At 44.1% G+C, this 15,114-nt stretch overlaps 1 protein-coding gene across 2 annotated transcripts in view; it reads left to right on the forward strand.

Moving 5' to 3' along the window:
• The window catches only part of ISOC2 (isochorismatase domain containing 2), a 133,991-nt gene that overhangs the window by 63,582 nt on the left and 55,295 nt on the right, over nt 1-15,114 (forward strand). For both annotated transcript variants that reach the window (XM_073552134.1, XM_073552135.1), the window contains exon 2: nt 7,475-7,615. In XM_073552134.1, the coding sequence (XP_073408235.1) occupies nt 7,484-7,615 (132 nt within the window). In that variant the 5' untranslated portion in view covers nt 7,475-7,483. The remainder of the gene's footprint in view (nt 1-7,474; nt 7,616-15,114) is intronic.

The following is a 15,114-nucleotide window of genomic DNA, read 5'->3' on the forward strand; positions in this document are numbered from 1 at the left end:
TCTTGGGCCTCGGCAATCTCCGCCTCTACCTCAGTCGTGAGAGCCGAGACCACTACACCTTCCTGGAGGATGGGTACCGGCTCTTCCCGAGGTTCTCCCTCCCCGGAAAACACCTAGACAAGGCATCCGCCTTGGTGTTTTTAGCCCCGGGACGGTAAGTCACCAGAAAATTGAAACGTGTAAAAAACTGCCCAGCGAGCCTGCCTAGGAGACAGACGCTTGGCCGACTCCAGATAGAGCAGGTTCTTATGGTCGGTGATGACTGTGACCTGGTGAGCCGCCCCTTCCAAGAAGTGTCGCCATTCCTCAAAAGCCAATTTGATGGCCAACAACTCCCTGTTGCCGATATCATAATTCCGTTCGGCCGGCGACAGCTTCTTGGAGAAGTAGGCGCATGGATGCATATCGCTCAAGGACGAGCCTTGTGACAGTACTGCCCCCACTCCCACCTCAGACGCATCAACCTCCACCACAAAAGGTTTAGACACGTCCGGTTGCACTAAAATGGGGGCTGAAGCAAAACTGTTCTTCAGACGCTCAAATGCACGTATCGCCACCTCAGACCAGCTAGCCAGATCGGTACCTTTTTTTGTCATGTCCGTGAGCGGTTTGGCTATAGTAGAAAAGTGTTTTATAAATTTCCTATAATAATTAGCAAACCCAAGGAACCGCTGGAGCGCTTTCAGATTATCAGGCCTTTCCCATTGCAGCACCGCTTGCACCTTCGCGGTGTCCATTTTAAACCCTGCAGCGGACACAATATATCCCAAAAAGGCAACTCCTGAACAAAAAATAAGCATTTTTCCAGCTTAGCATAGAGCTTATTCTCCCGGAGCAACTGTAACACCTGCCTGACATGCTCTAAATGAGTGTCCCGGTCGCTCGAATAAATGAGGATATCATCCAGGTATACAATCACAAATTTCCCCAGGACATGAGCAAATACATCATTAATAAAATGTTGGAAAACAGCAGGCGCGGTTGTCAACCCAAATGGCATAACCAGGCTCTCAAAATGACCCTCAGGAGTGTTAAACGCCATCTTCCACTCATCCCCCTGACGGACCCTTATGAGGTTATATGCCCCCCTGAGGTCAAGCTTGGAAAACCACTTCGCCCCCGCCACCTGGTTGAACAAATCAGGGATCAAAGGCATCGGGTAGGGATCACGGATCGTAATCTGGTTTAACTCCCGGAAATCCAGACACGGGCGTAACCCCCCATCTTTCTTCTTAATGAAGAAAAACCCCGCTGCTACAGGCGAGGACGAAGGCCGGATGTGTCCTTTGCTCAGACTCTCCGCGATGTAGTCTTTCAGAGCTTGTCTCTCTGGACCAGAAATATTAAACATCCTGGCCTTAGGTAATTTGGCACCGGGTTTTAACCTAATCACACAGTCATAGGCTCGATGTGGCGGCAGTTCTGAGCAACCCCTCTCAGAGAATACATCCGCGAAATCCTGCAAAGCCTCCGGAAGGCTGGGCGTCACGGCGGACACACATGTGGCCAAGCAATTGTCCTGGCAGAAACCACTCCATTGGACTATGTCCTGAGTTTTCCAATCAATCACCGGGTTGTGCCTGGACAACCATGGAAAACCCAGGACCATTTGTGCTGGGAGATTACGGAGAACCCTACATGTAACCCACTCAGAATGTAGGACCCCAATGTGGAGTTTCACCTCAGCCACAAACTCCATTATCTCCCCTTGTGGAAGAGGGAGTTTTTCGATCTTAAACCCGGCAGTGCGTGCAAACTCCTCATCTATGAGATTGGTGGCGGAACCGCTATCCACAAACACTGATATTGGTAGCTCTCTGCCCGCGATAATAACCTTGGCAGGGAGTATACATTGAGATACCATCATGGAGGATATGCATACGCTCAGTTGGGCCTCTTCCATACCCTCTGAGCTTAACAGTTTTCCGCCGGTGTGACCTTCTTCGGTAGCACAGGACAAACGTTAACATAATGATTTCTTTTACCACAGTAAAAACATGCTCCGGGCTTCCTGAACCCAGGAACGCGACGCTTAACCTGTGACACCCCCGCAATTTGCATAGGTTCCGTGGGCTCACCTGCAGCAACCACACTTGCACCTCTGCTTTCCCCCAGGGGTAGCATCTCCTGTGCCCCCTGACGCAAACGGCGATCAATACGTATAACCAAACTCATGGCAGACTCCAACGATGCAGGAGTCTCATACATCAGGAGGGCCTGTTTAACGTTCCCTGATACCCCATGAATAAACTGGCTCCGCAGCGCTGAGTCGTTCCACTGTGTGTCTACTGCCCAACGGCGAAATTCCGAACAATAGTCCTCCGCCAAGCGCTCCCCCTGGCGGAGGGCGCGGATTTTAGATTCCGCTAGAGCCAATCTGTCAGGATCATCATAAATGAGCCCGAGTGCAGAAAAAACATTATCGACAGAATGAAATGTAGCAGGGTCAGCTGGTAAGGAAAATGCCCATGCTTGGGGGTCACCACTCAGTAATGATAACACCAGACCCACCCGCTGAGCCTCATTACCTGAGGAGACCGGGCGCATGCGGAAGTATAACTTGCAGGCCTCCCGAAATATGACAAATTTGCTGCGTTCCCCTGAGAATCGTTCTGGCAGCGGGATCTTCGGCTCTGCACCGATACCTGCAGATGCCGTTTGCACCTTCGCTACTACCAGGCCCTGCTGCTGAACTGCCCCTTTCAACTCGGAGACCTGTAAGGACAGCGCCGCCAACTGGCGGGTTATGGAATCCATGGGATCCATGGACTCCTGAAAAATGTAGGCCGATTATAATGTCACGCGGGGCTTAGGTCAACTAAGGCTGAAATACCCGGGGCCCCTGTTGTGTCCCTTTAACTAGGGGAAACCCTGTCTGACCCTCAACCCAGGGTTTTTGCTGATGGTGCAAATGCCTGAGCCTCCAACCTTTCCTTATCTCCTGCTCAGCCCTAAGCTTAACCCTCCACCCTCCACCCAGTGAGGAGACAAACCACCAAAGCCCCACACAATAATGACAGACAGGGAGAACTTACACACAGGACTATACAGTAATGTGAACAGGGCACAACAAAACACAAATATGGGAAGGTGAAAAGGTAACAACGGATCATACGCCACCAGATACGAATCTCTCTCTCTCCAACACCTCCACTCCAGACCGGAACCACTTGGTATGAAACACAAGCTATAATCGGCGACGCCCATAGGCCAGCACGACTATTTAAAGACCGTGGGCATGACCAAACATCCAACCTGATCTCCAGCTAGATTAACCCCCAATAGCCTGAGAAAATCAAGCCGGTGCCACTGAGGCTATAGTGGACGGAGGTGGAACTACCTCTGCCTGCCGGATGCTGTGGTGTGAATAGCGTCCGACATGACACCGCCATGAATTGTGACAGTTGGGAATTTATCTACAGGTATAGTGACAATTTTGACTCCATGGATGTATTCCAGAAACCAGCAGTAGTGGATATTGCTGAGTGAAAATTGCAAACTGCCATCATAGTGACCAGTACGTTGTGCTCAGCTCATGCACCCTTAAATTAGGTGGGCTCTCATCACTACAGAAATGCCAAACATGTGGATGTTAAATGTTGGTTAGGCACATTGTGGGGCTCAGAAGAGAGGGGGGCATTTGGATTTAGGAGTGCAGAAATTGCTGGATTTTTTTGGGTGCGAGGAGCTATTTTGCTCTTCCAGAGCCTTTGTACTATCAGTAATGTGGAAGCCCCCTATATTTCCATTGATAGATGACGGACCTGAGTTATTACCTGCTTTTTTGTGGATTGATTTGAAGCTTTTATTGGGAACATTTTACATAACATTTGGGATCACATTTATCCGGCACTCTACGTTGAGCACTTACTTTGGGGTTTCTATTTAAATCTCCATGTGTCTTTATTCAGATGAAACCCCCTAGGGAGCCATTCACTATAATGAAGCAGCAGAGTTACTCTTGACTATGTCTGACCTCTGTTCAGCGTTATCCTTCTTTTCAGAAATGCGCAAAATTGTAGTCGATGGCAATTTTATGCACGCCTAAAAGACAGACACCGCCAGATTATAGGCAGCTACACTGCATTCACAGTGCCTCCATCTGCCTCATTATAGAGAATCTTCCGTCTCTGGTTCCGTCTGAATCACGTATTTCAGAGATTTACATGGGAGCTCCGATGTAATGAAAAAATCAACAGAAGGTGAAGAATTGGTTTTATTTATTTTTTACGTTGTTCCTTGTGCGGTATTAGTGATTAGGCGACTTTATTCTTCGGGTCGGTGCGATTACAGTGATATCAAATTCATATCAGGTTTTTATGTTTGGTTGCTGTCACACACTAAAAGATGCTTTTTTTTTGCAAAAACAAGTTTCTACATTGCCATATTTTGAGAGCTATAATTTTACCATATTTCTGCTGACTGAGTCATGTAACAGCTTGTTTTTTTTGCGGGACGAGCTGTCGTTTTTATTGGTACCATTTTTGGGCACATGACATTTTTCAATCGCTTTCTTTTCCGATTTTTGGGAGACAGAATGAACAAAAACCAGCAATTCAGGAATATTTTTTTTCATGCCATACCACGTGGGGTAAAATTGATAAGGCAGCTTTAATCTTTGGGTCAGTGCGATTACAGTGATGCCACATTTATTTTTTTATGTTTTGGCACTTTTACATAATTAAAATTATTTTATAGAAAAAATGATTATTCTTGCATTGCTGTATTCTGAGAGCTATAATTTTATTTTTACGCGAAGTGAGCTTTATAGCAACTTGTTTTTTGGGGGATAATTTGACGTTTTCAGCGGTACCATTTTTATTTATATCCGTATTTTTTATTGCATTCTCTTCCACTTTTTGTGCAGCGGTATGATGATAAAACATCATTTTTACCTTGTTTTTTTTATCGTGTTCATTGAAGGGTCAACTGGTGGGACAGTTTTATAGGTCGAATCGTTACAGACGCGGCAATAACAAATATGTGTATTTTTTTTCAGAAAAATATTTATTTATGGGTGCAATATATTTTAGGCTTTATTTAAATTATTATTTTTTTTTTACTTTTTCACTTTCTGTAGTCTGATCGCTGTTATAAAGCAGTGCAATACAGGTGTTACAACAAGGTCACAGGTATGAATGTGGAGCAGGTGGGTTAAATTTGGTGTTATTACTCTCACACTCATACTGGTTACTGAAAGTTTATCATGGCACCTCATGGCAAAGAACTGTGTGAGGATGTAAAAAAAAGAATTGTTGCTGTACATAAACATGGCCTGGGCTATAAGAAGATTGCCAGGACCCTGACACTGAGCTGCAGCATGGTGGCCAAGACCATGCAGCTGTTTAATGAGACAGGTGTTGTGAACACTTGTGACCTGACTTCTGAGTTTGGGCTCCCTCTGGTGGTTGCTGCGGGTAATGGAGCTGGTCGAGTTGACAGAAGTCAATCACCTGAAGAGGATGATTGGAAGTCAGGTGTTACAGACTGGGAAGATTTAAGTGAGCAGGCTTCCCTCAGTTTTTGCTGGTGATTTGGTTTTCTTCCTGTGCATTTTGAAGTCTGCTTGCCCCCTGCTTGGTCCTGCATTGTTCAGATAAGTTATTTGTTTGCTGGAATCTTTTTGCATTTGATCCAGTTTTTGTGTTGGTTCAGTATTGTTCCCAGCTGGGACCTGTGCTGGACCCCATTCCATATGCCACAGCTCATGTCAGTCTGTTCAGTATTGCTAATCCCCTGTTATATCAGTATCTTTTGTTTTGCTTCCAGTTCACACCAGAATTCTGATCTAGTGGGGGAGAGGTCGTGTGGCCTCAGTATTTTTGCATATCAGACGTGTTGGATTTTTCTTAGGGTTTTTTGCGTGATTGCAGACAGTATCTTTCCTGTCCTGTTCTATCTAGACAGTTTGGGCCCCATCATTTGCTTACACTATTTTCTGCCTGTGTTTGTGCCTCATCTTGTCTCACCAGCAATATATGTTTGGGGGCTATCTATTCCTTTGGGGTTCTACTCCGGGGCAGTTTAGCTTTCCCCTTTCTTACTTTAGACTTAGTTAATTCTTTGGCTGTGCCGAGGCGTCTAGGGCATCGTAGGTACGTCCTACGGCTAATTCTAGTTGTGTTGTTAGTTTTAGGGGTCTGCAATCCGTTAAGTTACCAATCTTTCTGGTTATCTGGTTGCCTAGCTTATTCCCCGGCTATCCCCCCCTTTGTGACTTAATCATAACAGACAGGTTTCACTCAGAACTCGCCGTGGTCGACCAAGGAAGTTGAGTGCACATGCTCAGCGTCATATTCAGAGGTTGTCTTTTCAAAATAGACGTTTGAGTGCTGCCAGCATTACCGCAGAGGTTACGGGGGGGGGGGGTCAGTGCTCAGATCAGTGGGTCAGTGCTTCATGCACACTGCATAAAATTGATCTGTGTGTCTGTTGTCCCAGGAGAAAGCCTGTTCTAAGATAATGCACAAGAAAGCTTGCTGTTTGCTGAAGACAAGCAGACTAAGGTCATAAATTACACTAACCATGTCTTGTGATCTGATTAGATCAAGATAAACTTATTCGGTTTAGATGGTGAGGAGTATAAAGACAAGTGTGTCTTGCCTACAGTGAATCATGGTGGTGGGAGTGCCATGATTGGTTTGGGGCTGCATGAGTGCTGCTCACCTGTGGGAAGCTATAGTTCATTGAATGTCGTCAGGTAGGAGGGGAAGAGGATTCCAGTGGCAACCTGTGAAGCTCTAGTGACCTCCATACCCAAGAGAGTGAAGGCAGTGCTTGAAAATAAAGGTGGACAAACAAAATATTGACACTTTGGGTACAGTTTTGCCTTTTTCACTTGGGGGTTTACTGACTTTTGTTGCCAGCGGTTTAGACCTAAGGCTGTGTGCACACGCTGCGGATTAGGTGCGGATTCATCCGCGCGGATTTTGTAAAATCCGCAGGTGAAACCGCAGGTCAAAATACCTGCGGTTTTACCTGCGGATTGCTCTGCGGTTTTGCCCTGTGGTTTTTCATCTCCTCAATGGAGGAGATGGCAAACCGCAGGGGAATCCGCAGAAAGAATTGACATATCAAATCGTTCTGCGGATTGAAAACCGCAGATAATCCGCGCGGAAAATTCCGCACCATCTGCATTGCGGTTTTTGATTCCCATAGGGAATCATGGTACTGTACACCGCAGCAAAAACTGCTGCGGGTCCGCAGCGGCCAAAACCGCTGCGGAACCGCAGCAAAATCCGCAGCGTGTGCACACAGCCTTAATGGCTGAGTGTTGAGTAATTTAGAGGGCATACCAAATTTACACCAGCTGTACACTGACTACTTTACATTGTATCAAAGTGTCATTTCTTAAGTGTTGTCCCATGAAAAGATATAATAAAATATTTACAAAACTGTAAGGGGTGTACTCATTTTTGTGATATACTGTATGTTTATTAATCTATAAATCTCTCTATTTTAATACTTTTTTTAGATAAAGAAAATGTCACTGAGTCGTATAGGAAAGCTGGGCCAACACTCAAGTGTCCTATTTTTATGTGACATGCAAGAGAAATTCCGCCATAATATATCCTTCTTTAATCAGATTGTGTCTGTGTCGGCACGAATACTCCAGGTAAAAAAAATAATGTAAAAAAAATGTAAGTAATAAAAAAATTGATTAGTTGTGCTTAAAGAAGCACTTCTCCTTTCAACATTTTTATCTGTTTCTACATAAGAAAGAGAAGAATTAACTGAGTAGTAAGGCAAAATGAGCAATTGTAAGTACACCGTGCCATATAGTATGATGAGAGCACTATGATAAGAGGATAAAAACTTTGATGGCAGGAGTGGTTCTTTTATTCCAGACAGCCATGCCATCCAGCTTCTCACTATGATAACTGAGAGATCTGGCTCTGACCACTAACTTGTGATTCTGACATCTTAGGCCGGTTTCACACATCCATAAATCATGGACTGTTCTCGCATCAGAAGACCTGGCGCGACTGTAAATAAAATAAATAAAAGACTGGGCAAAAAAGTATGCTTTTTCCTCATGCCGCCGAACAAAAATTGGAACAAAGGGCGATAAAAAAGACAAATGTAAATAACAATAGTATCGCTGAAACGTCATCTTGTCCCACAAAAAGCTAGCTGCCATACAACTCTAAGGCTACTTTCACACTAGCGTTTTTTTGCGCTGGGCTGCGTGCGCAGTCCAAACGCATACAAAAACGCATCAATCGTTTTGCATGCGTTTGCTTATTTTATGTGCATGCATTTTAACCAGTTTGTAGCCATATTGACTCTTAAAACGCATGCGATTTTAAACACTGACGTGCGCATGTTCATGCGCACGTCTGCGTTCCCATAAGCTGTAATGTGTTATTTTGTCGCATTCCGTGCGCACGCATGCGTTTTTTTGAGACAGGTTGGACGGACCAAAAATGCAACAGGCTGCGTCCGGCGCGCCTGGGTGCACACCACAAAAAAAGCATGCTCACGAAAACGCATACAAACGCATGCAAACGCTAGATCATGCGCCCCCATGTTAAAGATAGGGGATAAGGACGATGCGCTGTGCTGAAAAACGCTAGTGTGAAACCAACCTTACAGAGAAAAAATTAAAAAAAATAGCTCTCAGAATAAAGCGATGCAAAAATATATTTTTTTCTGTAAAATAGTTTTTGTGCAAAAGCGACAAAATATGAAAAAAGATATATGTGTGATATCGTTGTAATCGTACTAACCAAAAGAATAAAGCTGCCTTTAATTCTACCACATGTGTAACGACATAAAAACAAAACAAAAGACAATTCCTGAATTGCTGGTTTTAGTTAATTCTGCCTCCCAAAAATTGGAATAGAAAGCGATCAAAAAATGTGATGTGCCCGAAAATGGTACCAATGAAAAGGTCAACTCATCCCTCAAAAAACAAGCTCTCACATAACTCTGTCGGACAAAATATGGAAAAATTATAGCTCTCAAAATATGGCGATGTGCAACAAAAAGCGTTTTATAGTGTGTGACAGCAGCCAAACATAAAATAATGATTACATGTATAATGATTTCGGTATAACTCCCCCTCCCCCCAAAAAAAAGAACAATCTCTGAATTGTTGGTTTTTGTTCATTCTGCCTCTCAAAAATCAGAATAGAAAGTGATAAAAAAAAGTCTTGTCCCAAAAATGATACCAATAAAAACCTAATCTCATCCCGCCAAAACACAAGACCTCACATGACTCTGTCAGCAGAAATATGGAGAAATTAAAAACTCTCAAAATATGGCGTAGCAAAAACTACTTTTTGCAACAAAAAAGGCATCTTTTAGTGTGCCAAACATAAAAAAAAATAAATCGGGTATCTCTGTAATCACACCGACCCAAAGAATAAAGTCGTCTAATCACTTATACTGCACAAGGAATACCATAAAAAATAAATAAAGCCAATTGAATTTTTGCTGTTGAATTTTTCATTCTGCTTCCCAAAGATCACAGTAAGGCTTGGTTCACATTTATCCTGTGCTCTACGCTGAGTGCTTACAATGGGGTTTCTGTGTAACTCTCTGAACTACTTGATTCAGATGGAACCCCTGGCGGAAGATTCCCTATAATGAGACAGATGGAGGCACTGTGGATGCCAGCTGGCTATGATCTGGCGGTGTCCGTCTCTTTAGGCACATAAAAGCGCAGTCGGATATAGTTTTGCGTGCTTCTGACAAGATGGACAACGGTGAACAGAGGCCAGATAGAGTCCAGAGTAGCTCTGCATCCTCATTATAGTAAAAGGGGGGGAGGGAGAGAACCAAAATTACAATAATTGAGTCCATATGTGTTAATAGTGCATATAATCTTTATTGATCAAATGAACAAGTTCAAGTGGCCGAAGCTAAGAGGCAGATAAAAACACAGCCCTGCAGTGCTACGGGTAGGTACGACCAAATATGTTAATACATAGCTAATTAGCATATAGTTAAATACACCGCCTTGTAAAGGATCCACATAACAGTGTACAAACAATACTTAGTGATATGTAAGCAGATCCCATTATATGAATGAAGAGCATATACAGAATGGGAGGAATAGGGCTAAGCAACAGCAATGTGAACAAGACTTGGGTATACTAATAGATCATAAACTGATCATACCCAAGTCTTGTTCACATTGCTGTTGCTTAGCCCTATTCTGTATATGCTCTTCATTTTTATATTGGAATCTGCTTGCATCTAACTATGTATTGTTTGAACACTGTAATGTGGATCCTTTACATGGCGGTGTATTTAACTATATGCTAATTAGATATGTATTAACATATTTGGTCATACCTACCCCTAGTAATGCAGAGCTGTGTTTTTATCCACCTTTTAGCTTCATCCACTTGAACTTGTTCATTTGATCAATAAAGATTTGCACTTTAACACATATACAGTCATGGCCAAAAGTTTTGAGAATGACACAAATATTAATTTTTGCAAAGTCTACTGCTTCATTTTTTCTAATGGCAATTTGCATATACTCCAGAATGTTATAAAGAGTGATCAGCTTAACAGCAATTACTTGCAAAGTCAATATTTGCCTAGAAAATTAACTTTATCCCCTAAAACACATTTCAACATCATTGCAGCCCTGCCTTAAAAGGACCAGCTAACATCGTTTCAGTGATTGCTCCATTAACACAGGTGTGGGTGTTGATGAGGACAGGGCTGGATATCAATCTGTCATGATTAAGTAAGGCCTCTTTCACACTTCAGTTTTTTACAATCAGTCACAATCCGCCAGGTTTTGAAAAAAACGGATCCTCAATTTTCTTTTGAGGATCCGTTTTTTTTCTCCATTGACTTTCATTAATGGCGGATTGTGACGGATTGCTGTCCGTTGCATCCGTTTTTTTTGAGGATCCGCCAAAAGTTGCTGTCCGTCACCATCCTCATAGATTTCAAAACGGAGCTTGCAACGTTTTTTTTTCTGGCAGATCCTCCAGACACTCATTTAACGCAAAATTCTTTCTGGGTGGCGGACAAAAAAAAAATCTCTCTCTCTCTCTCTCTCCTTTTCCAGGCTGCGATCCCTTTAAAATTCTTCATTTTGCGGATCCGTCAGAAAAACGGATGGGTGGCATCCGTTGTCATCACTTCTAAAACGGATCCAGCATCCGTCCTTTTGGCGGATTTTGACTGATGCAAAAAACTGAAGTGTGAAAGAGGCCTAAGAATGACACCACTGGACACTTTAAAAGGAGGCTGGTGCTTGGCATCATTGTTTCTCTTCTGTTAACCATGGTTATCTCTAAAGAAACACGTGCAGTCATCATTGCACTGCACAAAAATGGCCTAACAGGGAAGAGTATCGCAGCTAGAAAGATTGCACCTCAGTCAACAATCTATCGCATCATCAAGAACTTCAAGGAGAGAGGTTCCCTTGTTGCCAAAAAGGCTCCAGGGCGCCCAAGAAAGACCAGCAAGCGCCAGGACCGTCTCTTAAAAGTGTTTCAGCTGCGGGATCGGGCTACCAGCAGTGCAGAGCTTGCTCAGGAATGGCAGCAGGCAGGTGTGAGTGCATCTGCACGTGCTGTGAGGTGGAGACTCTTGGAGCAAGGCCTGGTCTCAAGGAGGGCAGCAAAGAAGCCACTTCTCTCCAGGAAAAACATCATGGACAGACTGATATTCTGCAAGAGGTACAGGGTCTGGACTGCTGAGGACTGTAGTAAAGTCATTTTCTCTGATGAATCCCCTTTTCGATTGTTTGGGACATCTGGAAAACGGCTTATTCGGAGAAGACCAGGTGAGCGCTACCACCAGTCTTGTCTCATGCCAACTGTCAAGCATCCTGAAACCATTCATGTGTGGTGTTGCTTCTCAGCCAAGGGAATGGGCTCTCTCTCTGTCTTGCCTAAAAACACCAGCCATGAATAAAGAATGGTACCAGAATGTCCTCCAAGAGCAACTTCTCCCAACCGTCCAAGAGCAGTTTGGCGATCAACAATGCCTTTTTCAACATGATGGAGCACCTTGCCATAAAGCAAAGGTGATAACTAAATGGCTCAGGGAACAAAACATAGAGATTTTGGGACCATGGCCTGGAAACTCCCCAGATCTTAATCCCATTGAGAACTTGTGGTCAATCATCAAGAGACGGGTGGACAAACAAAAACCTTCAAATTCAGACAAAATAAAAGCATTGATTTTGCAAGAATGGACTGCTATCAGTCAGAATTTGATCCAGAAGTTGATTGAGAGCATGCCAGGGAGAATTGCTGAGGTCCTGAAGAAGAAGGGTCAACACTGCAAATATTGACTTGCTGCATTAACTCATTCTAACTGTCAATATAACCTTTTGCTACTCATAATATGATTGCAATTATATTTCTGTATGTGATAAAAACATCTGACAAACACACATAAAAACCAGAGGCCAGCAGATCATGTGAAAATATAATATTTGTGTCATTCTCAAAACTTTTGGCCATGACTGTAGACTCAGTGATTGTAATTTTGGTTCTTCCCCCCCTTTTATTGTATTCATTCGCAATCTGTCCACATTTGGTCCCATTCATTGAACAGGGGCATATAATCTATTTGATTTTGATACTATTAGTGCACATCTCCCCTGCCATATCAATTTTTGTCATATATTTTTATTATATCCTCATTATAGTGAATGGATCTCTCGGGACTTTCATCTGAATGGTGCCATTCAGAGATTTAGGTGGAAACCCCAAAGTAAGTGCTCAATGTAAGTCAGAGGACAAATGTGATCCAATATGTTATGTAAAATGTTCCTGTAATGACACCTAATGTGTCACTGGTGCTCCCTAGGGGGTGCTATCAGGGGGGCGCGTGAATGAGCGCAAGGGCTGCAGGCAGAAGGCACGCAGTGCACAAGGACCTGAGACTAGTGTAGTGAACCCAGGACCTGGCACTAAGCAATCACGTGAACAGGGGGCGGAGCCATCGCACGTGAGTGCAGGGAAGGACACTGAGCACGCAGAGCACAGGGCAAAGACAGTAAACGTGGTCAAGGAGAGCTGAGAGTCAGAAGCCAGACGAACGCGCAGTACCTAGGGACAAGACAAAGAGTAAATGGGGACAAGCCAAGGGGGTCAGATAACCAGGAGAGACAGAGCAGTACAAGAGCAGGATACAGAGGCAGAAGTCAGGGGACAAACTGAATCATACACCGCAAGGCACACAAGCACAGAGGCACACGCTTAAGGACGAGTCACCTGGGACAGCAACCACTAACCGAGTATACGGAAGTATCGCCGACACTAAATCCAGGTACTGCCAACTTTAAATAGCTGCCCCAAAACCAAAGAGAGGCGGACTGAATTAACCCTGACCTGACCAGGATAATAATAATAATAATAATAATAATAATAATAATTTTTATTTATATAGCGCCAACATATTCCGCAGCACTTTACAATTAAGCGGGGACATGTACAGACAATAAATTCAATACAAGTTAAGACAATTCAAACAATGACATTAGGAGTGAGGTCCCTGCTCGCAAGCTTACAATCTACAAGGAAATGGGGGGACACAGTAGGTGAGAAATGCTTGTTAATTCAGGTCTGGCAATTATAATAGGGATTTTCATATAAAGCTGCATGATCCGGTCATCAGCCCGTGTGTTTAAGTGCAATAGACAAGTATCAAGTGCAGTTATGTGCATGAAGGGTGTGGAGACAGATGAATAGTAGGGTGCAGATTCAGAATAATATTTGGAAGGAGGGGCAAAGTTAGCTTGCTGAGTAGTTGATGTGATAGGCTTCTTTGAAGAGATGGGTTTTCAAAGCGCGCTTGAATAGGTCAGGGCTAGGTATCAGTCTGATCGTCTGGGGAAGTGCATTCCAGAGAGCTGGAGCAGCACGAGAGAAGTCTTGGAGACGGAGGTGCGAGGTTCGGATTACGGGGGATGTTAGTCTTAGGTCATTTGTAGAACGGAGGGCACGTGTAGGGCGATAGACAGAGATGAGAGAGGAGATATAAGGCGGTGCAGAACAGTGGAGAGCTTTATGGGTGAGAGAGATGAGTTTATACTGGACCCTGTAGCGAATAGGTAGCCAGTGTAATGACTGGCATAAGATGGAGGCATCGGTGAAGCGGCTGGACAGAAATATGACCCTGGCTGCCGCATTCAAGATGGATTGGAGAGGAGAAAGTTTGGTAAGAGGGAGACCGATCAGAAGAGAGTTGCAGTAGTCCAGACGAGAATGAATAAGAGCGACAGTAAGAGTCTTAGCAGTTTCAAAGGTGAGAAAAGGTCGGATTCTGGAGATGTTTTTAAGATGCAGGTGACAAGAGCGACTGAGTGATCGGATGTACGGAGTAAAGGAAAGTTCAGTGTCGAATATGACCCCAAGACAGCGGGCATGCTGCTTGGGAGTTATGGTTGAACCCTCCAGGGTTATTTCGATGTTAGGTAGAGTGAGGTTAGTAGAGGGGAGAAACACAAGAAGTTCAGTTTTAGAGAGATTTAGTTTCAGATAGAGGGAGGACATGATACTAGAGACAGCAGACAGACAGTCCTTGGTATTTTGAATTAGGGTAGGGGTGATGTCAGGGGAAGAAGTGTATAATTGGGTGTCATCAGCATAGAGATGATACTGGAACCCAAATCTGCTGATTGTTTGTCCAATAGGGGCAGTGTATAAAGAGAAGAGGAGGGGGCCTAGGACTGAGCCCTGCGGGACCCCGATAGTAAGGGGACGAGAAGAGGAAGAGGAGCCGGAAAAAGATACAGTGAAGGAGCGGTCAGAGAGGTAGGAGGAGAACCAGGAGAGGGCTGTGTCCTTGAGGCCTATAGAGCGGAGCATAGTGAGGAGGAGCTGGTGATCCACAGTGTCAAATGCGGCAGAGAGATCCAGGAGAATCAGCAGGGAGCAATGACCTTTCGATTTAGCTGTTATTAAATCATTAGAGACTTTAGTGAGGGCAGTTTCAGTAGAGTGTAAAGAGCGGAAACCAGATTGTAAGGGGTCGAGAAGAGAGTTATCTGAGAGATAGCGGATTAGACGGGAGTGGACCAGGCGTTCCAGGAGTTTAGAGATGAAGGGAAGGTTAGAGACAGGTCTGTAGTTAGCAGTGCAGTTCTGGTCCAGGGATGGCTTTTTAAGTAAAGGGGTTATGATGGCA

The sequence above is a fragment of the Dendrobates tinctorius genome, unplaced genomic scaffold (assembly GCF_039654945.1).
Source record: "Dendrobates tinctorius isolate UK_male_01 unplaced genomic scaffold, ASM3965494v1 ptg000184l, whole genome shotgun sequence".
Taxonomy (NCBI): domain Eukaryota; kingdom Metazoa; phylum Chordata; class Amphibia; order Anura; family Dendrobatidae; genus Dendrobates; species Dendrobates tinctorius.